The sequence below is a fragment of the Macaca fascicularis genome, chromosome 7 (genome assembly GCF_037993035.2).
Source record: "Macaca fascicularis isolate 582-1 chromosome 7, T2T-MFA8v1.1".
NCBI classification, from domain to species: Eukaryota; Metazoa; Chordata; class Mammalia; order Primates; family Cercopithecidae; genus Macaca; species Macaca fascicularis.
This window is the reverse complement of record NC_088381.1, coordinates 131857961-131871349: the sequence shown is the minus strand read 5'-3', so window position 1 is coordinate 131871349 and position 13389 is coordinate 131857961. Positions and strand designations below refer to the sequence as shown.

The 13389-nt window shown below is 37.6% G+C and overlaps 1 protein-coding gene across 12 annotated transcripts in view; it reads right to left on the bottom strand.

Annotated features, from left to right (window-relative positions):
- The window catches only part of SYNE2 (spectrin repeat containing nuclear envelope protein 2), a 376210-nt gene that overhangs the window by 190818 nt on the left and 172003 nt on the right, over positions 1 to 13389 (bottom strand). For all 12 annotated transcript variants that reach the window (XM_065548888.1, XM_065548887.1, XM_005561459.4 and 9 more), the window contains exons 38-45: positions 12924 to 13036; positions 11325 to 11527; positions 10746 to 10865; positions 10356 to 10647; positions 9056 to 9207; positions 8001 to 8310; positions 5764 to 5928; positions 4442 to 4783 (exon numbers count right to left, since the gene is read on the bottom strand). In XM_065548888.1, coding sequence (XP_065404960.1) covers positions 4442 to 4783; positions 5764 to 5928; positions 8001 to 8310; positions 9056 to 9207; positions 10356 to 10647; positions 10746 to 10865; positions 11325 to 11527; positions 12924 to 13036 — 1697 coding nt within the window. The remainder of the gene's footprint in view (positions 1 to 4441; positions 4784 to 5763; positions 5929 to 8000; positions 8311 to 9055; positions 9208 to 10355; positions 10648 to 10745; positions 10866 to 11324; positions 11528 to 12923; positions 13037 to 13389) is intronic.

Below are 13389 nucleotides of genomic sequence, written 5' to 3'. Positions count from 1 at the left end.
TTGTGGTACATGCCTGGAGTCCTAGCTACTCAGGAAGCTAAGGCAGGAGGATGGCTTAGGGTTAGGAACTCAAGGCTGCAGTGAGCTATGACTGCACTATCACTACACTCCAGCCTGGGTGACAGAGCCAGACCCTGTTTCTAAAATTCATAAAAAATAAATAAAGGATGCCTAGGTTCTAGTCTTAGCTCTGCTGGACTTCAATTCCCTCACCTGAAATACAAGGGTTAGGCTAGATAATTTCTAAGGTCTTTTTAGCCTGAGATTTTACAACTTTGGAGCATGTTCTCAAATGCATGTTGTTTATTATACATGGAAACAAACAAACAAACATGCACAATGTAAGTTGTTTATCCCATTAAGGAATAAATTTTGGATTGTGAAAATACCTCTGCAGTAAGATGCAAGATTTACATACTGGCCAGAAAGGGCAAAGTAGGACACTGTAGTTGACACACGGCCCAACTATGTGCTCTGTTACAACTTTTTTTCTACCGAGTTAACAGGATAAACAACATCAGAAATAGACATAATTCACCCCAGGATTGAAAACCCTCCAGTAAGCAGTTTCCTTCTCATTCAAGTTCTGACTCCAGGCTTTGTTCCAGCTCACTCACCCACAGGTAGAGCTTTGCACATTTTGCCTGCATGTGATCATCTACCTTCCAAGATTTATCTACAAATGCCTTCTTAAACATCAAATTAGAAATGTTCAGAAACTTCTGAAAAGAACAAAATCAACTCAGAAATGCTAACAATTATGCCAATGATAAGGAAATCAAAGAAGTAATTACAGACAAAAGGTTTTCAGTTTTTAAAAAGCAATTATGTCATGTAGGTTGCTATTTTGGAAGGATGGGGCAAGAAAGATCATTCGATACCAGATAAGCTGTAATGTTGCATTATGATTTTTTAGAAAAAAATAATATAGAAATGTATGAGTTTCCCTGTTTTTCCTCTTTATCATTTCCCTTTATGGGAACATAAAATCCTAAGAGATGTGACAGTCTTCACTTTTTACCATATCTTAATCTGTTGCTTCACTTAATCTACATAGGAAAGAGGAGACGGAAGGTACTTCTGCCTACTCATATGTAAAAATTCAGAAATACGCATCTATAAAAATATGCAGTATGGTATTGAATCATAAGCACAAATACCTGTCATACTGAATTTTGCAACTTCTTTTGTTTCTAGGTCTGCCTGAACATTTCCAGTATTAAAGAAAAGGTCAACCAAAGGTCCAGATCTACAAAATCACCTGCATTTCATCTGAAATGAAATTCTTGGCAATGGATTCAAATATATACATGCTATGATGGCAATTTTTGGAAATTGCCATCACATTTTCAACAAAACTCTAAGATTAATGACATTTATTAAAGAAACAATAAAAGAAATAAAAACTTGCTAAAAATTCTTCTGGAGTCTATTCAAAATAATCTGATAAAAGCCTCTCTGGATTTCAAAAAGGCATATGAAGTGAGTATTAATTAGCTATTTAATTAGTGTTAGATTTTAAGCTGTGACAACTATATCCTCATGTTCCAGCAGAATGACTAGCACAAAACAGGTCTCAAGTAATGTTTTTAATGACTAAAGTGCTTATTTTCACTATCACAATGATTTTATATCAAATTTATAATTCAGTAAACTGTGCCTTTATGTGTCCTATGTATTCATCATATTGAGAATCCAGCTTAAGTCCTTAACACAGTTATGTCATTTGTCACATTATACATGTACTTTATTCATCTAAGCATAAATCTGATCTCTTTTGCTAGTTGCTGTTCAACCTTAAAACTGCTCTTGACCTTAATAGATTAATGTTATATAATATTACATACTCTAATATTACATACAAGTAAATACAGCCAGTACTCAGAGAAAATAAGTCACGCAGATACAGAAAAATAGCCATGTTACAAAAGAATAAAGAAAAGGTTACTAGAGAATAAAAACTAGTTATCTGTATCCAGACTTATGAAAATTATTTGAGGACTTCAATTCCTCCATTTGCCTTGAAAAAAACATTTAAATGAAGTATCATAAACTATCAATAACCCTTAAATTTGTATCATAAACTATCAACAACTCTTATCATCCAAGATTAAGTAAAAGCTTTTTTTTTTTTTTTTTTTTGAGACAAGGGTCTTGCTCTGTCACCCAGGCTTGAGTGCAGTGGCACAATCTCGGCTCACTACAGTCTCAACCTCCTGGGCTCAAGCAATTCTCCCACCTCAACCTCCCAAGTAGCTGGGACTATAGGCATGTGCCACCCACCTCTGGCTAACTTTTGTATTTTTCTTTGTAGAGACTGGGTTTTACCATGTTGCCCAGGCTGGTCTTGAACTCCTGGGCTCAAGCAATCTATCCACCTCGGCCTCCCCAACTGCTGAGATTACGGCTGTGAGCCACTGCACCCAGCCAAAAACAATTCTTATTTTTAGATTATGATTTTCTATTGAGTTTTGAGGGTTCACAGTCAAAATGGATCTGGGAAGTTAGTTTAAAAGTTGTTAGGCAAGTAACTCCCTTTAGCAAGCTCATGTGTTAGGACTGTGCCCTCTTGTACAACCTATCTCATAGAAAGCACTCAGGTATTTTTCCTTCCTTTTTGACTTTATCATTTTATTTATTTAGAGACAGGGTGTTGCTCTGTTGCCCAGGCTGAAGTACAGTGACACAATCATGGCTCACTGCAACCTCAACCTTTGGGGCTCATGCAATCCTCCCACCTCAGCCTCTCAAATAATTGGGAACACAGGTGCAAGCCACCATGCCCAGCTAATTTTTAAATTTTTTGTAGAGATGGGATCTCCCTATGTTGCCCAGACTGATCTCAAACTCCTGGGCTCAAGTGATATTCCCACTTCAGCCCACCAAAATGCCGAGATTACTGGTGTGAGCCACTAACTCTTGCCTAACTACTGCTATTTAAATACTGTTTTAAAAGTTTCTTTCACACATACAACATCAAGAACATCACTCACCGATCTCTTAATCCTCTAAGACATATTTCCTTTTTAAAAGACTTAGAGAAACCCCGTCTTCTACTAAAAATACAAAATTAGCCAGGCGTAGTAGAGCATGCCTATCATCCCAGCTACTCGGGAGGCTGAGGCGGGAGAATCGCTTGAACCCAGGAGGCGGAGGTTGCGGTAAGCCAAGATCACGCCATTGCACTTCAGTCGGGGCAAAAAGAGTGAAAGTCCGTCTCAAAAAAAAAAAAAAAAGATTAGAGATAGGGTCTCACTCTGTCGCCGAGGATGGAGTACAGTGGCACAATCACAGCTCTCTGTAACCTCAAATTCCTAGGCTCAAGTGATCCCCCATCTCAGCCTCCCAAGGAGCTGGGCTAACAGACGTGCACTATCATGCCCGGTTATTAATATTATTATTTTTTGGTAGACAGGGGTCTTGCTATGTTGCCCAGCCTGGTCTCAAGGGATCCTCCAAGGCCTCTCAAAGTGCTAGGATTACAGATGTGAGCCACCATGCCCGGCCTGACACATTTCCTTAGCAATATCTAACACTGTGGGATTTGTTTAAAAAACTTTCCTCACAGAGAGACGCTCCATAGGCATTTCACATTGTTTTACATATTTTTAGAAAATCCTGCCTGGTTCCTTTAATCTTCCATGCATTTCTGTTCTAGGGAGACAACAAAAGTGCATGTTCTCTTTATTCATGTTGATTACATACTCCCTAAAAACCTGATGGGAACTCATACCTGAATGTTCTAACCTTCACTATTGTCCCACTGGACCCTGACTGTGAGAAGCTGCGTGCCAGGGAGATCCTCTCAAATATAGTTGACTGGATCTCTCTTTGTGCGATTCCCATTTCAATCTGTAACCTATGAAAAAGCACTTTAGGAGCCACAAGAAATGTATCCATGTGATTGTTTACAGTGAAAACAAGAAAACATTCTTCTTTCTTCTCCCCAGGGAAAACTAGGAGCCTAAATGTTGCTATCCTCACACTAAGTGATCTAACAACAGAGGGTTAACACAAGAAGAAAAAGATAAGAAACTATCCTTTCCAACAGTCTCTGATTTCATTATGAAATCAACCCCCCAAAAATTGGGATTTTGCATTTTTTTCCTGAGAAAATAGGTAATGCACATTTTCTTTTCTTTCGCCTTTCTAATTTGCCTTTGGGCTCTTGACCCAAGAAACGGCATCTGATTACCTATCAGAGAGAATAACAAACCTAAATTGATGACTGACATTTTAACAGACTGAACAGCAATATTTCACCACTGAAATCCTGGACAATTTTCTAAGAGCTCTTTTTACAAGTAGGCTTCATAAATAGCCAGGACATTGAGGATTTAATTATGAAATCAGAATGCTTGATTCACGACCCTCTTTTCAGAGCCAAATACCTCTTCATTCTCAGACTCACTGTCTTGAAAGTGCAATCACAAGCACTTACCTTGTTTATTTCCCAGTCTTCCTCCAACTTTTCCACTGCAGCTGATTCCTGAGTAGACTCCTGCACGTCAGAAGTGGCCTGCTTCTCTCTGCCTGGTAGAGTAAACTTTTCTTTCTTCTCTGTTGAGCGTTTTGATTTGAGAATGCTATTGAGACAACATTCCATCTCCTGCTTAGCAGATTCAAGTCTGTTTTCCAAATCTTTTTGTTTACACTTAAGTGATTTTATATCATCTTTAATAATCTTCTGCCCCACTGAAGATGTATTTTGCTTGACGGATTTTGCTAAAGCTAAAATCTTCTTTAATGTGCCATCTTGTAAACTGAGTCTATTCTCTAGTTCCTATGAGTGGAGAAAAGATTGTTATATCTCCATTCAATTGCCACAAAAGTTAATTGACTTTTGTAAATCACAGAGTACTCTTGCTTCACCAGTGGAAATATTTAAAAACTTAACAACTTGTATCACACAGAAGAAACTTGAGCAAAATGTAAACCCATGTTGCATCTTGGATCAAATTCTCAAATAGGTATTTTAAGATACTAAAATGTTTGCAACAAGTAATTTAGAAAAATTTCACAGCACGGTTCTTACAACACAGGAGGCAATCAATAGATATTCCTTGAATACATATGTTTTGTTCAAGATACGTCTTTGTCATACAATCAAAACACTGAATAATAGGTGCCTATTATGTGAAAAGTATTAAAAAGAATAATCATTTAGAATGTACCCACATGAATCTAATGCTAATATTTAAAATTCAGAGCAAAACTTTGTGTTGATGAGAAATTCATCTAGTGTACTATCTTAAATATAGCAGAAAATCAATATTTAATAAATGCGTAAACAAATATGACTAATTTTAAAACTCTAGACTCAAAAGGAATTTGATGTACTGCAGCAGCTACTTTGAACTAGAATAAGTCCAGGTGAACGATGTACAATTTATCAGTCGTAGTTATCCTAATGGGCTACACAAGAAGCATTCACTCAATCATTCATTCATCCAACTAACAGCCAAGTACTAGGATAGATTTTGAAGTTACATAAAGGAGTAACATACAGGCCTTTCAAGGTCCTACAGTCTAGTGGGTAAAACTGTCTCTGAGGGCCCACCAAGTGAGGGTCAATTCAAATTATAAATGCATTTGTCCACTAAAGAAAGACATCCTCATTTATTATGACTGGTCAGAGCTTTAATTACCTAAGAGTCATCGGAATACCAGTGGAATTTCTGACAGAGGACACTGATTAATTACGTTGTAATTAACATTGATTTTTTTTTTAAATGTCTATCATGTCTGGACACTGTTTAGTACCTGCAGTTTCTGCAGTTTTTCCTCAACCGCTATTTGATTCACAGGCTTATCAGAAAAACTGACAAATTCCTTGGAGAAATTATCCAATGTAGTATTCAGGTCTGTGACGCAAACCTGGTATGAATCATGTTCTCGAACGTGACCTTCCAAGTTTTGCACAGAACCCTAAAAATAAAGCCACAGACAATTTACAAACTATTTCTCTCTGATTTTTTTCACTCACAACATAATTAAATGACTAATAAATAGCTGTTTACAAGTTTCATCTTGAAACAGGAATAGGGCTATAAATTAGAGTTATGATTTTAGAGTTTGAGATATTTCATGCAAAGTCTCCATCTCCCCCCGGCCAAAAATGACTCTTATTGAAAACAATTTGTTTTTTCCATACTTCTTTGCCTTCATTTCCCCTTCATGAAGACAATTTATTTGTCAAGATGTTTATAAAATGAAATACCTACAAATTATATCATTAAATCCTAAACATTCATGATAAAGTAGCTTCCTTAATTATCCTTTGCAATAAAACCAACTACCAATTTCCACACTTGGAAATGAGGCCATATGAGATCAAACTAACCTTAGATTCATGTCTTAAAAATCAAACTCCAAACTTGTGTGTTAGGAAAATGTAATCCTAACTCAAAAGTAAAACTACCTTTAGTTTCTCTCCCTGGGATAGGAAAATACAATGACCACAGCTGATCAAAAAGCAGCAACTACTAAACAATTTACAGAAGAACAGGTCTATCTTAACCCCTGCCCAACTTTTGCTATCTGGACAAGCAGGATTTCTTACCCAGGCAATCTTTACATGGCATCTGGCTTTCAGTGTATGAAAAATTATAAACAGTTCTATTAAAAGAATATACTCCCTCAGGACAAGCTGACATTTTACCTCGTAATTATTATTACTATTATTTTTTGAGACGGAGTCTTGCTCTGTCACCAGGCTGGAGTGCAGCAGTATAATCTTGGCTCACTGCAACCTCCACCTCCTGGGTTCAAGTGATTCTCCTGCCTCAGCCTCCCGAGTAGCTGGGACTACAGGCACCCGCCACCATGCCCAGTTAATTTTTGTATTTTTAGTAGAGACGGGGTTTCACCATGTTGGCCAGGATGGTCTCGATCTCCTGACCTCGTGATCCACCTGCCTCGGCCTCCCAAAGTGCTGGAATTACAGGCGTGAGCCACCGCGCCCAGCCTACCTTGTAATTATTTTACTGAAGATCAGACAGGAAGAGCTGAGGGAGAGGCACTGATAAGAAGGTGGATATAAGACAACTGACATAAACTACTAACAACAGATGACGGATGGATGGATAATACTGACACTGTTACCTTCATAGAGATGCCTGAAAAATCTTAACCCATTCTACCCCTAAAGAGGGGAATTTTGATGAGAGAATATAATATCATCATCAACGAATACAATAGCAAAATGAGCTGGATTTATTCCTCCATCCTTGAGAGTTAGGATTTTCATCTAAAAATGATAAATTAGGAGCTGGGCGCGGTGGCTCATGCAGGTAATCCGAGCTATTCCAGAGTCTGAGGCAGGAGGATTATATGAGGCCAGGAGGTCTAGACCAGCTTGGGCAACAAAGCGAGACCCCATTTCTACAAAAATAAAAAAATTAGCTGGGTGTGCTGGCTCATGCCTGTAGTCCTAGCTACTAGATAGGCTGATGTGGGAGGATCGCTTGAGCCTAGGAGTTCGAGGCTGCAGTGAACTATGATTGCAACACTGTACTCTAGCTTGGGTGACAGAGCAAGACACTGTCTCTAAAAACAAACAAAAAAATAAATAAACAAGATCAATTAAATTAGAAAGCTCTCAGTTTACCAAGAGAACAACAGGCCAGGTGTGGCTCACATCTGTAGTCCCAGCACTTTGGGAAGCCAAAGATTTCAAGACCAGCCTGGGCAAAATGGCAAAACCCCATCTCTAAAAAAATACAAAAATGAGCCAGGTGTAGCGGTGCATGCCTGTAGCTCCAACTACTCGGGAGGCTGAGGCAGGAGGATCACCTGAGTCCACAAAGGTTGATGCTGCAGTGAGCTGAGATCATGCCACTGCATTCCAGTCTGGGCAAAGAGAGAGACCCTGTCTCAAAAAATAAAATAAAATAAAATAAAATAAAACAAAATGAACAACAACAGAAAGTTCCACATATGTCTTGCATACTTATGTGTAATTAGAACAATCATTTAAAGCATTATTTTGACCACCTCACCTGCAGTTGTTGAAGAAGACTTTCATGTAGATGCTTTATTTCCAGCCAAGGCTCTTCACTGAAGCTGGGATTTTTAGTGCACTCCAAGAGGTAATTTCCTTGAGATTTTAACTCCTTTAGCAAGGATGTCAAATCTTGTGCTTTCTTGAGGAATTTCTTATAAATCTTTAACTGAGCTTTCTTCTCCTGCAGACCATGTTGTAGAGCAAAACCTGCTTCCTGTTTCTTCTTTAGTTCTATGAGCATTAATCTCAGATCTTCCTTACTTTGTAAATATTTCTCTCCTTCTAGTAGAAGCTTTTCTTGATGGCTAAATTTCACAAAATATTTCATAAATGAAATGATATTTAGCAAAATGGACTAGCATTTTGCATATTGTGTAACATATATCTTAATAAACATTAAAATAACACTAATATACACTGTTTCCAGACACTCTTGATATTAGAACATTCTAAATAACACTGTTTAGCTCAGAAACCAAGACAGAAAGTATTGGAGTATTACTAAAAAATAATTGTTTTCTGTTACATAATTTGACCAGAGAATATTTAATAATTTAGATTTCAAACAAGTCCCAACAGTTTCTATTAATTATATTTTCCCATATTTTACTTCTTCACAAAGTAAAATAAACATTCAGTATATTAACCAACTAACTAGTTTATGCTTTCTATAGCTTAAAATTAAGATCTGATTGGCTCTTCAGACAAAACATAAAATTCACATTTCTAAATACTAAAATGTACCATTGTAGACATGATATGAATTAAGAATTTTCACTAGAATTACATTCGTTGGATTCAGCCAACATTTATCAATGTTCACATATTTAAGAATTTCTTAAAATAAATATTTAAGAGCATTAATTATTCTACAGTGATACCACGCAGATAATGAGGTTGTCTGGTTCTGGTTTCTGTCTCTGACACTGTGGATGTCCCTGACATTACTGACTTTCTTTATATCCAAACCCAGGAGGCAGACAAAACATACTCGTTATGGCTTCACTGGGCAATGGGAAATGATGCAAGTGGTGCAGGCATGCCCTTTACCTTAGGTAGGTACTAGCTAAATGGAGTGTGTTGTCCCACTGGTTGCTGATATCAGTGAGGGTCTTCTGAACCAGCGGGGCCTCGCTGCTCTCAGCCTGCTTCATGATGGTCTCTATTCTGGCATCCCCTTCAGGCTTCAGCAAGATGATTTCCTGAATTAAATAAAAGAGATTTCATAATGTCATTTGCATTACTTAGAGATACTACATGGTATCTCTTTATTTGTAAGCTTCATATAGAGATTCTATCTGTAGTGTATATTTCAACATAATCTTTTCATTTTTATATGTACCCAAAAGACAAAGATATCTCTCTTCACATTATATACAGTTAGTTCTCCATAAATATTTGTCAGTTTGAGCTGACTGCATTCCTGTCCTTCTCTAGATTTTCAATACTTCCTTTACGCCCCCAAAACCCCGGCCAAACCTCTTCCTATCCACTCTATTATTTATGGATGAAGAGTTATGATAACAATCTGATAAGACATTTTTATAACCTAAGCATTGACTTATGACTTCCCATAGGAAAATGCAGTGTCCCTCATGCCAACTCTTGTTTCTCTACCATGACATAATTAATTCTCATTCTCACTTTCTCTGGGAAACCGTCTGGATATAATCCCAGATGACTCTGATTATTTACTAAGTCTCACCAACCTTAAGAGCTCACGATTTTTGACCATTTCTTCCTCTAAGAATGCTTCAACGAATGTGATTTCAATTCTCCTAGAGTTCTTTTGAAGCACAAGTGCTTCTGTCCCCTGTATTTTTATCTAGTGATTGAATTTTTTAATTTACTATAATTAAATTTTAATTTTTAAAATTGTTTATTGAATCTCCCCTTAGATAAAAAAGGAGCCCAAGGGAGCCTGAGACTTCCTTGCTTCCCCGCCCACTATCTAATAACCTTTTATGAACCATATCCACTCTGAAGAATTCCCCTGCCTCGACATTGCTGATGCTTCTGCTACACTGACATATGTTCTTTTGACATCCCAGCAAACTCCCCTCCACCAGCAGCTCTGATCCATTGTCTTTATCTCAATTCTTCTGCACTCAGTGAAGATGGACAATAGGCACTGCTCTCTCTAAGACAGGACATGCTTTCTCTCTTTCATTTGCATCGAAATAATTTTAGATTCGTCACAACCCTTCTTTTTTGTAAGCTCAGTGATCTGAATTTCTTCAACCATTCCACAGTGATCTGATTTTCCATTAAGAAGCATTTAGATTTCCTCTAAATCTTTTCAAAACTAGAGTTCACTCAGATTTCTGAAATTTAGTTTCCATAGTTATACCTTGATTTTTTGGATTCTTTCCTCAAGTGGCATTTTGCCTTCGGATGAATTCAAAACCATAAGGGACTCTTTAATCTCCTTTATCCAATGAATTACATCATGTGCAAGATCATTAAAGCTCTGGTCCTCTGTGGGTGGTAACTTATCCTCTTCCTCGATTTCACTTAGTTGTCTCAGTAATGTCTGGTATCTATCCATCAAACATGTTGACTCCATTATTATATCTTCTTCTTCAGTAAACCCATATTCCTTCAAAGAGTTGTTCAACTGGGCCACAGATTCAAACTGTTCGCTGTAAATTCCAAATACCATTTAAAGTTTATAGGAGTAACCACACCATGGAAGAAACCATATTCCCAGGTAATATATTTCATACAAGATCAGCTATACCTCTTTCTAGCTAAAGCTTGGCAGAACAGCTCAGTTTTCTCCCCTGATTCTTCCATTCCTTTCCATTTCTCTTCTTGATTAGTCATCCACTTACTCAGGTTTCTGTGGTCATCCTGGAGTCTAAAAGAGCATTACCCACGTTTAAATACAAAATTAGCAAAAAGTGTTTATACCAAAGAAAAGGATGGCACAAACGTTGTGACTCAACCAGGTTTTTATAATATATGTTTGTTACAATTTAGAGAGAATTTAATTTGTAATATAACAAAATCTAAATAACAGCCTATATGATAGCGGGGTTCTATAGTATTAAAGAAAACCACACGAATGTCTCATAGAGAACAGGAAACAAACAGAAAACTTTTTTCAGACTATCCCATGAATCTTTGCTACATTAAATAATGTGAAGATTTTCCCCAAATTTTTATATTTCTAGCACCAAACCTGGATTGAAAAGTATGCCTTTTGTGTGTGAAATTTGTGTGTACTGCATATCCCAGTGCTCTCTGTGCTGAGGCAGAGTACAAGTAAAGATACGGTTAGAAAACATGTTATTTAGATATCACCTTTATTTCCTACCTCAGTAACTGCTGCAAGGAGTCTTCAAGCTCCTTTGCTCGAGCCTGGCATATGGACTCCATTTTTTCTAATTCGAATTCCTGACCCACGAGCCAACTGGTTAGCTCCTTCACACGTGCTTTGGGCAGATGCTTCTTCACATGCTTCAGTACACTGTCCACCTGCTTTATTTTACTGTTTCTTCCTTCAAGAGTCAAGAAATCCTTCAGAAAGACAAAAAGTCCATTACAATCTCCAGGTAAGTCTGAATGTGGACTCTGCCACCCTCACAACACTTTTCCAAACCAGTACACAGACATTCCACCTTCTTAAGATCCTATACAAAAGAAGGGTGATGGAGATGTGGCTCTCTCCAATGGCAGATGATTTATAATAGTTCTAGAACGCACATGTACATTTACATTTACTTCTGACTTCCAAGGAATTATATCAAGCAAAGTAACACAGAGCCACTGGGAAGATCAGCAGGAGCAAGACCAGTTACATTTTCCTATCCTGGCTGTGTCCAACTTCTCCACAGACTATTCTGTATTTAACGTTGCCCAAATTAGAATTCTATCTCAATGTTTATGTTTCAAGGTTTGGGTATCAATTGTTAAGGCCCATGCAATGGGGAAAATTAAAGGCAAACAAGCAAACAAAAAAAAAGATGGGACTTCAAATTGTTAAAAGAGAAGAGAGGTGATTCTATCAGTAAAGAATGGTACATCAAAGCAAGGAATTAAACAGGGAACATTTAGTGCCATTGATAAGCTTAAGAACATAACTTATCTTCAAAACATTAAAGTGATCAAGATTTTAGGGTACCATAGGCCTTTCATACGCCCCCATGAACTCTGCCTTTCATTTCAGGATATCCTCCACCACGTTCCAACCAGAAATGTACTGAAGTTCAGTGGCAATTTTTAAAAGAAATATAACGGGGAAAAGATGTATAAACAAGTCAAAATTCCTCTTTCAAGAAAGGGGATTTTAAAGTCCAAATTAGGTCTTTATTTTTTATCAAACATGATTTGAACACAACTGAATTCACCAGTGGACACTAAATTAAACAGTATCTTAGAATATATGTAAAAGTAGAGATTCTGTAAGCCATTTGTACACATATCCAATAAATAGTCTTAAATATTTGGGAAAAGGCCAAGTTATTTGGGAATATTATCTCTTACGTGAAAATATTAGTGAGTCAAAGTACTTATTACTCTATTTCTTTTTTATTTGAGACAGGGTCTCACTCTGTCACCCAGGCTAGAGTGCTGGAGTGCAGTGGCATGATCTCAGCTCACTACACCCTCCTCCTCCCAGGCTCAAGCAATCCTCTTACCTGGGACTACAGGTACTTGCTGCCACCCCCAGCTAATTTTTGTATTTCTTGTAAAGACAAGGTTTCACCATAAACTTAGTGAACCTTTCGCCAAGGTTCGAGACCCAGGCTGGTCTCGAACTCTTGAGCTCAAGTGATCCACCCGCCTCAGCCTCCCGAAATGCTAGGATTACAGGTGTGAGCTACTGCACTCAGCCTCCCTATTTATTAGAGTTCTATGCCTCCAGTATTTTAGTATTGGAAATTTTTATAAAAAATGTACATATATCTCTTACAGAAAGTTTTTGTAGCTTTTGTTCCACACTCTTTTTTGTTTCTGATGATTCAAAACACTCCTTAAGGTTCATTTTAATGTTGTTGAACCAATCATTAAAGTTCTTGCATTGATCTGCAGGGGGGGAAAAAAGCTCTATTCATTCAAGGAAGACTTCATATATCTTGTTAAAGTGAGAGATTTTGAAACTTGTTTCCCATGCCATAGATACACATTATCGTGAAAGTGGTAATAAACTCTGAAACCTTTCACCAAGGTTTCAGACCCAGGCTGGTCTCAAACTCTTGAGCTCAAGCGATCCACCCGCCTCAGCCTCCCAAAGTGCTAGGATTACAGGCGTGAGCTACCGCGCCCAGCCTCCCTGTTTATTTAGATACAGTTCTACACCTCCAGTATTTTTACTACAATTAATCAAATAATTGTAGTGTATTTTCTATACCAAACGTCCAAGCATACAGGATACTCAA